Source organism: Suillus fuscotomentosus (assembly GCF_016647785.1).
Source record: "Suillus fuscotomentosus strain FC203 chromosome Unknown F5891scaffold_38, whole genome shotgun sequence".
NCBI classification, from domain to species: domain Eukaryota; kingdom Fungi; phylum Basidiomycota; class Agaricomycetes; order Boletales; family Suillaceae; genus Suillus; species Suillus fuscotomentosus.
Genome location: NW_024539550.1, coordinates 359,357 through 373,446, shown reverse-complemented (window position 1 = coordinate 373,446; position 14,090 = coordinate 359,357). Strand labels below are relative to the sequence as shown.

At 46.7% G+C, this 14,090-nt stretch overlaps 2 protein-coding genes across 2 annotated transcripts; one reads left to right on the top strand and one right to left on the bottom strand.

The window, feature by feature from the left end:
• Positions 1-4,539: 4,539 nt before the first annotated feature.
• F5891DRAFT_981767 (beta-lactamase-like protein) lies at positions 4,540-5,549 on the top strand (the record flags this gene model as incomplete). The annotated part of the gene is made up of 3 exons (XM_041377149.1): positions 4,540-4,886; positions 4,942-5,174; positions 5,233-5,549. The coding sequence occupies 3 exons, from the start codon at positions 4,540-4,542 to the stop codon at positions 5,547-5,549; spliced, it is 897 nt and encodes a 298-aa protein (XP_041224194.1).
• Positions 5,550-8,408: 2,859 nt separating this feature from the next.
• F5891DRAFT_454315 (MFS general substrate transporter) lies at positions 8,409-10,739 on the bottom strand. Its single transcript, XM_041371892.1, has 11 exons — positions 10,363-10,739; positions 10,292-10,311; positions 10,131-10,238; positions 9,990-10,075; positions 9,923-9,935; positions 9,788-9,874; positions 9,605-9,739; positions 9,160-9,543; positions 8,989-9,105; positions 8,792-8,932; positions 8,409-8,742 (listed from the first exon to the last, which is right to left on the bottom strand). The coding sequence occupies exons 1-11, from the start codon at positions 10,549-10,551 to the stop codon at positions 8,559-8,561; spliced, it is 1,464 nt and encodes a 487-aa protein (XP_041224193.1). The 5' UTR covers positions 10,552-10,739; the 3' UTR covers positions 8,409-8,558.
• Positions 10,740-14,090: the final 3,351 nt, after the last annotated feature.

Below are 14,090 nucleotides of genomic sequence, written 5' to 3'. Positions count from 1 at the left end.
CTATGTATATTTGCTACTTTGTTTTTATCAAAAATTTCAAAAAACCAGACCAACAAATGAGTGAAAAAATTGTGTGCAGCCCAGGCCATTAGCAAAGTATGTAACAGCTGATAGCACTGACAAGTGATTGCAAACATTTGCCGGTTTGGTGATAAATGGCAAGTAATTGCAAGTAGTCTGTCATAATTGTACTGTTGGCAGTGTTCATCCAACTTAGTCCGGGTATATAAAGCTTTATCTTTTGAACTGCAATTTTGATGGATATTATACAAATGTCAGGCCAGGTAAAGCTTTACAAAACTTTATCATCTTCGTGTCGGTTACCTGATGTGGGTGCAGAGGCTCATCTGGGTGCAGAGGTTCGTCTGGGTGCGGAGGTGCATCTGGGTGCAGAGGCTCATCTGGGTCAGGAGGCTGCGGTGTATCTGGGGGATTATTTCGCTGAAAATCAAAGAGTTAGCACTCCATTCGAGTCAAAGATACTGATAGATATACAGATACCTCTTGAACATCTTGATGCACAACTCGTGCGTGTTTGTCACGCTGAGCAGTGCGTCTAGAATCTTCCTCATCCCTAGCTCGTTTGACAAGATCTCAAAGTGCGGTGTAGAGACTCATGCCTCTCATGGCGTGACATGGCAGTTTCCACCAAGGAGTGCATAGCACGAACTTGTAGCGTCACTCTGTGCGCTACCCACAGCTATCCCTATACAAGGTGCAGCTTTCCCGCGCACCATTCCCGCGCTTCACGATGTATACGCGCGCGTGCGTTCCCGCGCTTGAGCGCCCTATAGCGCCAGCCATCCAGAAGCATCCATCCACTGTCCACCAAGCCCTCTAGTGCGTATATTTCCATTTCTTTTATTAGCATATCATTCCACCTCTATTTTTATAATGGACCCTTACTTATATATATCTTTACATACCTACTCGGTAGCGCTTCGGCTCCGCATGACCGCGCTTAGGCGCGCTATATAAGCGCCAGCAGTACATACTACGAGAGGGAGTTTTCCACTTACTTTTCACTTACTTTCCCTTTAACTTACTAGTTACCACCCACCATTTTACTTAGCAGAACATAGTAGAAGTCTATTTGTCTACACTTCGCATCTCTCTTCTCTTATATTGCATCATATTAGCACTTGAGTCTAACTTCTCTATTATTTCTGCATACACGCACGCGTGTTCCTGCACCTTGCGCACACCTGCACTTTCTCGCGCTTCGCTTCAGCGCACACTTCTAGATCCTTGCTGCACTCGCTTCCCCTAGGGTCGAACACACTTGTCGTCTCAAGAATAGCAGACTAGGCAATGCTTGACCTACAACATTTTAGATACAGTTAGGAGCATCATTGTTCCTCTCTGTATTGTTGTTTCTACAGCGGCCACACAACAAGCACTTGGAGGCAAGGACATTCTATCTGAGTTGCCGGCGTTGCTGGCAGGTGCAGTGTTGCCTGCAGCCCCGATATTTGTTTCCAGTGGGATACTATGTCCCTGTAGTGCTCTACCAGATTGTATCCTCTCTCATTCCTGTTCCGTAGTAGTAGCTTCTAAATGTCGGTGCCAGGTGGATTTCGAAACTTGATGAGGTTGCCTGAGATTGTGCTTGCTGCAAACACAGACATAGAGCTGCCTGTCTGAACTCGAGTCGGGAGACATTCTAGAGTAGTTGATCAGTTTGGTAAAAGTGGATGCTTAAATAGTATAGTGCCTCCGAAGTCCAGTTCGGTCAGGTTCATGGCCCTATGTCTGTGAACCCTGAACTCGACCATTGGTCAGGTTCAGGCATGGTGGCCGAACCTTGGACCGGTGTAGAAACAGCAATACAACAAGGAACAAAAGAGGCTCCTAGCTGTATCTATAAATGTTGTGAGGTTGCGCGTTGCCTAGTCTGCTATTCTTGAGACGACAAGTGTGTTCGACCCTAGGGGAAGCGAGTGCAGCAAGGATCTAGAAGTGTGCGCTGAAGCGAAGCGCGAGAAAGTGCAGGTGTGCGCAAGGTGCAGGAACACGCGTGCGTGTATGCAGAAATAATAGAGAAGTTAGACTCAAGTGCTAATATGATGCAATATAAGAGAAGAGAGATGCGAAGTGTAGACAAATAGACTTCTACTATGTTCTGCTAAGTAAAATGGTGGGTGGTAACTAGTAAGTTAAAGGGAAAGTAAGTGAAAAGTAAGTGGAAAACTCCCTCTCGTAGTATGTACTGCTGGCGCTTATATAGCGCGCCTAAGCGCGGTCATGCGGAGCCGAAGCGCTACCGAGTAGGTATGTAAAGATATATATAAGTAAGGGTCCATTATAAAAATAGAGGTGGAATGATATGCTAATAAAAGAAATGGAAATATACGCACTAGAGGGCTTGGTGGACAGTGGATGGATGCTTCTGGATGGCTGGCGCTATAGGGCGCTCAAGCGCGGGAACACACGCGCGCGTATACATCGTGAAGCGCGGGAATGGTGCGCGGGAAAGCTGCACCTTGTATAGGGATAGCTGTGGGTAGCGCACAGAGTGACGCTACAAGTTCGTGCTATGCACTCCTTGGTGGAAACTGCCATGTCACGCCATGAGAGGCATGAGTCTCTACACCGGACACCTTTGAACGCGTTCGGAAGGGTTCAGTTCAGGTTCAGAACATGTTCAAACTCTCAAACCATTGTTTAAATTGCAAAAACAATTAAAATTGACAAAAAATGAGAACAAAACCTATAACTACTAAAACCCTTCCTCAACAACAATGCAGTTATCGTAAGGAGCAGCAAACTCAGCCTGGGATGTTGCAGAAATGTGGCCTTGACGGTACACGCTCTTGAGCAACTGGAGAGCCTCGAATGTTGCTGGCTGCAAACAGCTGCGATGTGCGGTCCCAGTAATGCCGCCACTTGAAAATGCACGCTCGGATACAACTGCAGATCCCTGGATGGCAAGGTAATCCTTTGCGATGCGGGAGATGGTCGGGTACTGGATAGAATGGTGCTTGAAAAGTTTTTTGATTGTATTAGTATGCAAACAACATAAATTAAACAATAAGACGTACCCCCCACCAGCCCACTACGTTGTCGACATCCTCAAGGGGTGCATCTAGGTAGTCCTCAAGTTCTTGACGAGGCCTTCGTGTGGTTGTGTCATTCACGACACGCGATTTGACAGAGCTGCCCATCCAACTATGGCCGTACGATCCTTGGCGAGTGAGCAAAGATGGGATGGTGACAGATGGCTCTGCAGGAGCCTGTGAGACAGTACTGCAACGATGATATATATCAAACTATGTAAGATTAGTATACAATTGAGGTGCGTGATGACAAGCGACATACCACTCTCCCGAGGGATTGCATCCCCATTTCGAAAAAATGAGGGGCCCATTTGTCTTTGGCGTATGCAACCTTGTAGTTGGGGTCAAGCGCTACATCAAAAAGCCCCGATACATGAACATTCCGCACCAGAAAACGCCAGAGTGTGAACAAATGCCAGAACAGCAGTGTGGTGAATCAAAAGTGCGGACAGTATGTCCTGAAATAAATGGCATTAGAAGTTAGCAATGACAAACAGTGAACGTGTTGTGAACGTACCAGCACCTTGATAAGTCGCATTGCTGAAGAGACCAAGAGAAGAACACGGATGAGGGCAATGTAGTTACTGCAAGTAGGCTAGAAGGGGGGGAAGACAGTAAAGCGACAGGCAAGCACAATGCTTAAACAGAAAACCTTACCAAAAACATGAGGCTTCGTTGCCGGTTTGAGAATCTAAGTTGGATAAAAATACATCAGGTTCAAACCGGTCCGGACGCGTCTGGACCGGTTCACGTGCTCCAGGAAAATACCGGACCTCGGACCTATTAGGGGGTTCGGTCCAGCAGAAATACCGGACCTGTGACTGAACCAATGGTCCAGTCCGCAAAGGTTCGAGTTCGAACCTAGGTTCGGGACCGGACTTCGGAGGCACTAGAATAGTACATACTTGTCATAGTTGTCTTTGCGTGAGTCGGATGCAATGTGGTGCGTTCTTCGCGCGATACAATGCAATGTCTGTGTGATACGACACGATGTCAGTGTGATGCTATACAATATTCTACAAAAACATACGAAGTTGGTGTGATACGACGTCGACGCCGACGATGCTAGTGCAATGCAAAACGACGATTTGCAAAACGAGACGAAGTTTACATTATTCAGCATATTCCAACATAGTACTAAACGGGTAATTCACATATCGTCGCATATAGTCCTTTCCCAGCCTTTCCCGTCACAACCAGTTCTTACTGGGATCATTGATATCTCGCTTCACTGCTGAGATCCTCATTAACTAGACATCGTCTTCACTCTGGACAGTCATTAGTACACCTTGTTCGTGAGTTATGTACAGCCAGGGCGTACAAGTATCCTACTTTGTCGATAGTGCACAACGGACCCGGCTAGCGTGACTCCTTGTTGTCATGATTTGAACCTTGTGGAGTCATGGTGCTGCCGTTTGCTTTCCTTGCTTATATATAGGCACATTTGAGTCTTGATTCTGATTCACCCTTGAATTCGATACCAATGTCCACAGAGGCACATCCACTCCCTTCTCCGTCCGATGAGCAAGCGTACATGTACGTATCTGCCCTTGAAGCCGGACACCTCATCGTTCCTTTGAGTCTAATGGTAGCTGATCAATCGGACGATCCCATAACTTTCCCCTCACTCGCATTCCTACTGCGTCATTCGAAGACCAATAAGCGGGTTGTTTTCGACCTAGGAATCCACAAGAACATCAAAGAGTATGCGCCTGCTGCAATATCAGTAGTGCCTGATGTGAAGCAGACTGCGGCAGAGTCTTTGGAAGCTGGTGGAGTTCCCCCTTCATCAGTTGACTTGGTAGTCCTGAGTCACCTCCATTGGGATCAGTGAGCTTTCTCAGCGTCCGAGGTGGTATGAATAGCCTAACCTGTTTCCCCCCAGCGTCGGAGATCCCTCCCCGTTTACGAGTGCTGAGTTTATCCTCGGGGAAGGATCGAAGCAAGCTTTTTTGGACCCTGGTTCCTGCCACAGTCCCATAGCCTTTTCATCCATTCGTCCACCAGAAGACCGTCTACGCTTCGTCACAGCTTCTGACCTAAACGTGGCAATCGGTCCCTACCCGCACGCAATGGACATTTTCGGTGATGGCAGCATGTACATCGTTGATGCATCTGGTACTTCTTTACTGCATGCACGAGACTGGAAAAAGTCACTCAGGCTTGTTTATTGTAGGGCACACTGATGGGCATATCAACATCCTTGCGCGCACTTCCCCTGACGGCGCTTGGATCCTGCTAGGTGCAGATTCAGCTCACCACCCTGATATGATCACTGGGAAGATGCAGATTGCGTGCCATGTCGATGGGAAAACGGGCGCGGTCACATGTTCCCACCAGTACAAGGAAGTCGCGGAGGAAAACATTCGCCGGATGAGGTCGTTGTTGGAGATCCCGAGGGTACAGGTTCTGGTAGCACATGATATAGTTTGGTATGAAGAAAACAAGGGTAAGGAAGTTTTCTTGCCGCACACAATACCGCCACTCGTATGATATCATGATCGATGCCGTAGGAGTCATGTCATGGTAGATGCCATGCATTCATGACAGTAAAGTACAAGCAATTGCATATATTCTCCACTACGCGCAACGCAGTTGGAGGAGCGCAACTCGCATTAATGTATTTTGGTCAACTGTGTACAGTATGTCAGACCCCCGCTCCCATAATTTCACCCAACAAAGCATAACCGCTACCGAACCTCAGCAGCGACTCGAAGTGCTAGAGGAGATATCTCAAACCCTTGGGCAGCCCTAGGGATTGCTCTTCAGCTTCAGCAGCTTCATTGCACCGGGAAAGGTGCACCCTAAATACCCATAACATCGCAATAGATACGATGCTTGCCAAGATACAAATAATATACGAGTTCACGTATGAAGGTCCCCAACTAGATGGCCAGAAGTATCTGTGACGGCGTCAGCAGTAGCATATATCACGAGGTTACTGTAAACTGACGACGAAACGATCACGCCGCTTGATGCCATGGAGTTTATGAGTGCGATGGCTGCAGCGCGTTTAGACTGTGATTGGGAAAAGGTATTCATGATCCAGGTCAAAGCGACAACATAGGCGACTGGGCCCTGAGTCATCAAGAATCTTATCGGTGCGCGTAAGTCACCGAAATCGCAGAACGGAGATGGGAGAGTTCGTACAAGGATATATATCGCAAAGTCGTATTCATAGTAGAAATCGCGAGTATAAATCCAGAGATGCTGACAAGTAGAGGACCAACAATGTGCCAGAATCGATCACCGGTTACATCGGAGTGCCTTGACTCAGTATTGTCAATTCGCCTATCGGACCTGTGAAGTGAATACTGACCTGGCCACAACAAATGAGGTCGAAGTTCCCAAAATCCACGGAGGTGCACAGAGCAAGAGGCTCGTAGTCGCGTCGTAACCCATTGTAGCGGCTAGCGTCGGGAAGTAAATACTGAATGACATCGAGGAAACCATCACGCTAAGGGCAGCACCAACCCACCACACCCTCCAATCCGTAAGAGCGTCAGCAAGACCAGAATAATCTCCTCCGGGTTTACTTTTGTGCTCATTTTTGGTCTCGACTTCCTCCTCCATTCGTTGTTTGGCCAGTATTTGTTCGTCAGGCAGAAGCCAGGCGCTCGGCGTTGAAGGAAAATCAGGTAAAATCCAGCCCGCGGACACCGCAACCACGATGGTCAACGCGCCTTCCACAAAAAAGAGCCACCTGGAGCAGGGAAATCAGAACAATTTGACTGTTTGAAAGCACGCGCATCTCGACTCAGACCTCCAAGCCGTAAAACCGAGTGTACCGTCTAAGCATCCCAAGATCCCTGATGCGAAAAGAGCACCAAAAGCATTACTAATCGAGGCGCCGCAAGCAAGAAGTGCTGTGCGTAACCCTAGTTCGTTTTTCTTATACCTGAAGAAATTTCAATATATGCTGTTCAGAGTCGCTGGAGAATTATACCATTGTGAAAGAAGAAATACAGCTCCGGGAAAGAATGCTGCCTCCACAAATCCGATAAAGAAGCGCAAAATAAGAGCCGCATGATATCTAGAGCAGCGTTAAGAGAGGACAGCGGTAAAGATATAGGTACCAACGTTTGTACCGCACCTTTCATGACCTCTCGTTAGCGAATGTCGATAAAGTGGACGTGTTACGTACCCATGAACACTGTGAGAACACCCCATATTGCCATGCAGCTCGAGAGGTATAGTGATGGCCTTTTCATGCGATGTAAGACCATGTTGCTTTAGAATTATCAGAGATGGCGCAGAGTGATAAGGTGTCAGAACATACGAAGGAGCTTGCGTCAACAAATACCCCACATAAAGGATGCTGGTAAGTGTGTTAAATTGAGTCCCGACCATGCCAAGGTCCTCTTCGTAACCACGCAACCTCGCTGCACTTGCAAGTGGACAATTAAGTAACTCTACTCCATGCAATTTCGAAAGCCCACATACGCTGCATTAGTGCGGTCCATCTGTGAAGAGATTTTAGGTAGTTAAGGGAACACGAGGTACACCGACTCACATAGTTCATAATGTAAACCAGAACTAGGAAGGCTACCCGAAAGTCCAACTTACGGAGAAGCCTCTTCTCCACAAGTGATCTGTCGATGTAATCCAAAACAGGTGTTGGATTATCATCACTGCTGCCAGAAAGATCGTATTGGGAACCGTAGTCGTCTGCAGCAAGCAGGGGGCGATATGACACTCCTGAGGATGATAGTTTCCATCTCTGCAACCAAGGATCGATATATGCGTCGTAGAGTCTTCCGGGTTCAATCATGATAATATGGAGTTGGAGATTAATACCGTACTTCCAAGTTGAACTTCGGAAAAATAACTTTACCACGTCATGACTTTACGGCAGTCAAGGAATGGCGGTCGCTGAGTCCGCTGCGGGCCTGCGGCGCTGCCCCCGGAAGCAACTTTAATATCAAATGTCGATTACCGCACTATGTAGTATCTAGTTAGGCGATATTGCTTCCGATCCCGCTGCGTGCGAATCAGACCCTCTCTCTTGCATAGTACTCAGTGATCGCACCACGTTAACATGACTCTGCTTCACAACCTCAAGACACAAAGGCTTCCCTTATCCATTGTCCCAGTTACTCCGCCGCTGCGTCCTCCGAGGTGGCGACGCCTTTATTCTCTCGTTTCTTGGACACATCTTCAAGTTTCCTCTGAGTACTTAAGCAGACTACTGTGTCATTCGTGATTCATTCTATTGTTGATACTGAAGTTGCTGATTGGTATCTCGAGGTCGATGTTTTCTTTCCGTGCGACTGTAATTCTCGCCATCATGCACATATCAGCAGGTCAATAGCAAGTCTTCTGCGCAATTCTCACATCAATCCGACCATAAAAGTCGATGCCATAAAACAAGTACCATCATCATCATGATAGAGCTCTCTATCGCCAATTTATGACTCGCCAAATAATATATTTTATTTGTGTGCTTTGGGGTCCATCCATCCACATTTAACTGACAGGATCCTATCAGTTGCCAACCACACCCTAGAGGAGATATCTAAAACCCTCAGGTAGCCCTAGAGCTTTCTCTTCGGCTTCTGCAACTTCATTACACCGAGAAAGGTGCTCCTTAAATACCCAGCACATCGCAATGGACACGATACCTGCCAAGATGCAGATGAGATACGAGTTCACATATGAAGGTCCCCAACTGGACGGCCAAAAGTATCTGCGACAGCGTCAGTGCTAACTAGAGCATGAGGTCGTTGTGAACTGACGATGAACTAACGAGGCCAGTTGATGCCATGGTGCTTACTAGTGCGACAGCCGCAGCGCGTTTAGACTGCGATTGGGAAAAGGTATTCAAGACCCAGGTCAAAGAGACAGCATAGGCCACTGGACTCTGAGCCATGAAGAATCTGCGTGGAGCACGTAAGCTCGTGGAATCACAGAAGGAGGAAGGGATGTTTCCTACAGTGACAGATATCGCACAGCCGTGTTCATTGTAGAAATTGCAATAATAAACCCAGCGATGCCAACGAGTAGAGGACCGGCAATATGCCAGAAGCGATCACCAGTTACGTCGGAGTGCCTTAATTCAGTATTGTTAATTCACCTATCGGACCTGCGTGAAGTAAATACTGACCTGGCCACGACAAATGAGGTTGCGGTTCCCAAAATCCACGGAGGTGCGCAGAGAAAGAGGCTAGTCGTCGCGCTGTAACCCATTGTGGCGGATAACGTTGGGAAAAAAGTGGTGAATGACATCGAGGAAAGGATCAAATGAAGAGTAACACCAAGCCACCATACCCTCCAATCCATAAGAGCCTCGGTAAGACCAGAGAAATTCTCCTCGGGCTTGCCATCGTACTCGATTCTAGCCACAACTTCTTCCTCCATCCGTTGCTTGGCCAGTATCTGTTCATCAGGCAAAAGCCAGACGCTCGGCGTTGAAGGAAAATCGGGCAAAATCCAGATTGCAAACACTGCGATGGTGAAGGTCAAAGCGCCCTCCACGAAGAAGAGCCACCTGCAGCAGGGAAATCAGGACAAAATTACTTTTTGGAAAGCACGCGCATTTCGGCTCAGACCTCCAAGCCGTAAAACCTAGTACACCATCTAGGCTTGCTACAATTCCCGACGCAATAAGAGCACTCAAAGCATTACTGATGGAGTTGCCGCAAAAAAGAAATACTGTGCGCAACCCTAGTTCATTGCGCTTGTACCTAGGGAAACTCCAGTATGTACTGTTAGGATGTATTGGGATATCATACCATCGTGACAGAATGAATATAGCTCCGGGAAAGAATGTCGCCTCCACAAATCCAATAAAAAAGCGCAAGATAAGAGCCGCGCGATATCTAGAGTGCTGTTAATAGTGGGCAGCATTACAAAATCTGGTGACCAACGTTTGTACCGCACCTTTCATGATCCCTCGTCAGCCAATGTCGATCGAATGAAAGTTGTGCGACGTACTCATGTACATGGTGATGGCAGCCCATACCATCATACAGCTCGACAGGTATAATGATGGCCTTTTCATGCGGTGTAAGATCATGTTGCTTTCAAGTCCTTGTCAGATATGCGGCCGCAGAATGATAAGGTATCGGAACGTACGAAGGAGCTTGCGTTACCAAATAACCTACATTAAGGATACCGATAAGTGTATTAAATTGATTCCCAGTCATGTCAAGGTCCTCCTCGAAGCCTCGAAGCCTCGCAGCACTTGCAGATCACTAGGTGGTCAAGCTATTTGATATTTTCGAAGGAACACTTACACTACATTAGTACGGTCCATCTGCGCAGGGATTTGAGGTAGTTAAAAACAGTAAGTGTACTCACGACTCACGATATTCATAATGTAAACCAGAACTAGGAAGGCTACTCGAAGGTCCAACTTGCGGAGAAGCCTCTTCTCCACGGTTGATCTGCCGATGTTATCTAGAGGAAGAGTTGGACCGTCATCACTGCTTCCGCTAGAGGTAGCATCGTAGCGGGGACTGCAGTCGACGGAACCAAGTAGGGGAAGATCTGACATTCCTGTGAATAAGAGAGATTCGGAGTTCCTAGATGTATTAGCCTGCAGTTTTACGGTCGGTAACCGAGCAATATAATGCAAACCCGCCGTGGTAAACACTAGACCAATCGGACAAATGGTAACAGAACAAACCCGTGGATTTTACATAGAACATGATACAAATAACCAATGTAGTAGATAAGAAACCGCGGAGTCTGCGATAATCAATGAGCAAAGCGGCCCGGGCATCACAATCCGAACAACCACGTGACCAAGTGCAAGACCGTTTCAGGAACGCCCTCATCTCACTCAAGTGTTTTCATCTTCATCTGACGAGTTTGCCTCTACGTCTTTTTTTTGTTCGCAGCTTGCAGGTCGCTTCTTACTTATGTTTGCTTATTTCTTAATCCTCTCTTACCCTCGCCTTTGACCGGGTTATGGTACTTTGTTGAATTGTTCAACTACAAGTCTTTTTATATTCGTCCTGTTCGCCTCCACCCCACCTATTCCTTCATTCCTGACCTGTCTTTTTCGTTTGCCAATTATTAAAGGTATGTATCGCATGTCTCTCACCTTGTGTCTGCTGATGACCCATATTTCATTCTGTATTTATTAGGATTAGAATGCACACACTCGCTTGTTCGCCATTGTGCGTGATTATGCCCACTCCTTCGTTCTCCGTTTCAAGCAACCACCCTCACTCTCGCTCGTGCCATGAAACGTGCCGTTCACGCTCACTATTTTTTTTTGATCTCATCAGTACCAGTCTCTCCGTCCCCTTGGAACAGTTTTTCACGGATGGAGGAGATTTTTTTCTTCAACGAATGGCAGATTTCTCTCTGATTATCCCTCTCCCAACCAGCTATTCGTTCCTCAAACTCATCAACACGATTGATCTTCTATCCACCGGTGCATCCATCCGATTCCACCATTACTTACCGACCACCGAACTGGATCATCACGCATTCATTAACTTTGCATTCAAGCGTGTACCGTCACCGCCCCTTTGTCACCGCTTTCGTTCCTACTGCCTCCGTTCCTGTCTAAATCACTGATCGGTTTTTCTTTGTACAGCAACTCCCTCCTTTTGTACAAATACCCTTTTCTCCCCTTCTTTGTACATCCTCCCACTTTCTTTGTACGACTGCCCTCATCGCCACATACGGCGATCGTGTTTTATGACGAGGAATCGAATACTACGCATGTACTTTTGGTCGTATTCAGTGTGTAAATGAATTAGAAAAAAGGTTTTACTGATAATCAGAACGGATTCAAACAAGATTAAAAAAAACTTTGCTAACCTTGAGAGAAAATTAATATCTATTATGATGGCAACCTCAGTGAGTGCTGTTCAAACCTGTGTTAGAACAATGGAGTGATTTCATAATCCCTCTGCTGTACTTCGAAGATCACACTGCTAGCCATGGCACGTTGCCAAACCTAATCACGAACAGTTCGATCTTTTGCGGCGTTCGAACATTCTGCGCGCTAATTGCTGCTTTGCGACTTTATTAACAACTTCCATGTTGATCTCATCGATACCTGGATACACGTTCCCTTGCTAATTAATTCATAGGAGCGCCGGATGGTGGTATATCAAGCACGAATGCAATCGTTATATATCCACCAAGTTCCCCGACTCGCTCACACTCATCCTCTAATAGCATGACCCAAGTCTCGAATGATCCCAGTTGGTGGCCAGTCATCAATGGAAATCTTATTAGCAGCTATTTTATAGGTTTGTTCAGAGCCAGCTGCATGATGACCGTAATGACTCGATTAACTTTTGGCTGCGGCTTTGCAGTTGCCTCCTTTGCTGGGGTAATGTACGATTGGGGTGAGCAACATAACGCATGAAAAGATCACTAACATGAGATTTTTAGGACTTACGTTCGGACAAGAGGTAGGTCGACGCCTTTGCAGGAGCAGTCACCTCGCTGATAATAGTTTTATAGGTCGAACTGGTCTGGGTGAGCGCACTCCCACATCAAAAGAACGATATGGAAATAACACAACTAATTTACTGCAGAGGCAGCGTTGGTCCCTGATGACCGTTCTGTATTTTGTTGTATGTATAGTAATTTGTGTTTCAAGTGTGGTTAGCAAGTTGTACTGACGCGAACATATTTAAGGCACGTTATGTTGCAGTAGGGCACGCTGTGTAAGTTTCGACGTTCAAGCCATTGGTATTACGCTCATCAACCATCTCTCACGATAGGATCAACATATTGTGTATGTCTCCTCGCATAGACTCTGTTTCTTTCTTGTGACGGGCGGCATACAGTCAGTGTTCCAACATTTTCGGTGACAGATGCAGTGAGTATTCCACATCAATGCCTTCCACTCCCATCAGAATGACTGAACTACAATGTAGGGGTGAGTGAGATTCTCGAACAACTCGTTGGTTCAATATAACGACACCCACAGTTGTGAGTTTTTTGACCCTGCGAATCCCCCAAGCTGAGAACTAATCGAGTTACTGGATTCGTCAGGCCTCATCATATTCAATGCACTTGATTGGACGGGCGATGTTGTAGATATAATACTGAGCGGTGAGCATTACACCTCCATGATTTGACTTGACTGAAACACCACGCAAGTCATCATGATTGCTCGGTTGCATGCCATGTATCAGCGATCTAGAAAGGTGCTGATATTTCTCGTTGTCATTTTTCTGGCCACCAGAATCGCCAATGTAGTGATGGGCGCAATAATGACGATAGACACTTCAGGGGGTAAGCTCTAATTATGTATGAAATATTTGAGTGCATCAGGCTCACTGACAAATACCAGAGGAATTCGTTCTCTCAGGCACCTATCTGTGTCTGACTGAGTATGCGGGAGATTCCCCATTTTTGTCTTGCATGACTTGGGTACTTGGCACTGTATGGGAGGTCCTTGCACTGTGTCTCGCAGTCTGGATTGCTGTGAAGCACTTCCGTGAACTGCGACAACACTCGTCAGGAGGTATCATCGGGGACTGTTTTACGGTGTTGATGCAAACTCACGTTAGTTACTTTGCGAGGTGAGCTCATAATTTAAATGCGGTTGTCTTCGTCCGCCTCACGTTCTCCACGTGCTAGCTTTTTTGCTGTTGCTTGCTTCCGTATCGGTTTATTCTCTCCAACGCTCGTAGCGGTACGCCGACCTGTCACCAACTTCTACATGCGGCCATGATTCATCATTTCTATAGAATGCATTTTCCCTGGACGTTCAAATTTATTATGGTTTTACTCAAATCTTCGTCGCTGCGCAGCTGTCTGTGCTAGGACCACGCCTCATCCTTAGCGTTCGAGAATACCATGCCAAGCTCGTGGCCGACTCTGATACAGCAACCGCTATGACTTCAATTGATTTCCAAGAAGGTGTCCATGTGGAAACTAACAGTAGTGTGTAACATGGGAGATGTTCGACACGATTGTCACTTATCGGGTACTAGTCTGCAGAATGCACGAGAATTCCTTTGTATTTATTTCAAGTTTCGTCGTGGTCTTTTTAAATATTTACTACTTCGCGAGCCGTTCACCTTCGGACGTTTACTTTGATAATGCCGTACTTGA

Bases quoted from the DNA above. Each gene is read 5' to 3' on its own strand.
- F5891DRAFT_454315 (XM_041371892.1), bottom strand. From the start codon at position 10,551: ATGTCAGATCTTCCCCTACTTGGTTCCGTCGACTGCAGTCCCCGCTAC. The intron at 10,239-10,291 runs GTAAGTGTTCCT...GTGATCTGCAAG, and splicing joins ATGGACCGTACTAATGTAGT to TGCTGCGAGGCTTCGAGGCT. The intron at 9,106-9,159 runs GTCAGTATTTAC...TACTGAATTAAG, and splicing joins ACCTCATTTGTCGTGGCCAG to GCACTCCGACGTAACTGGTG.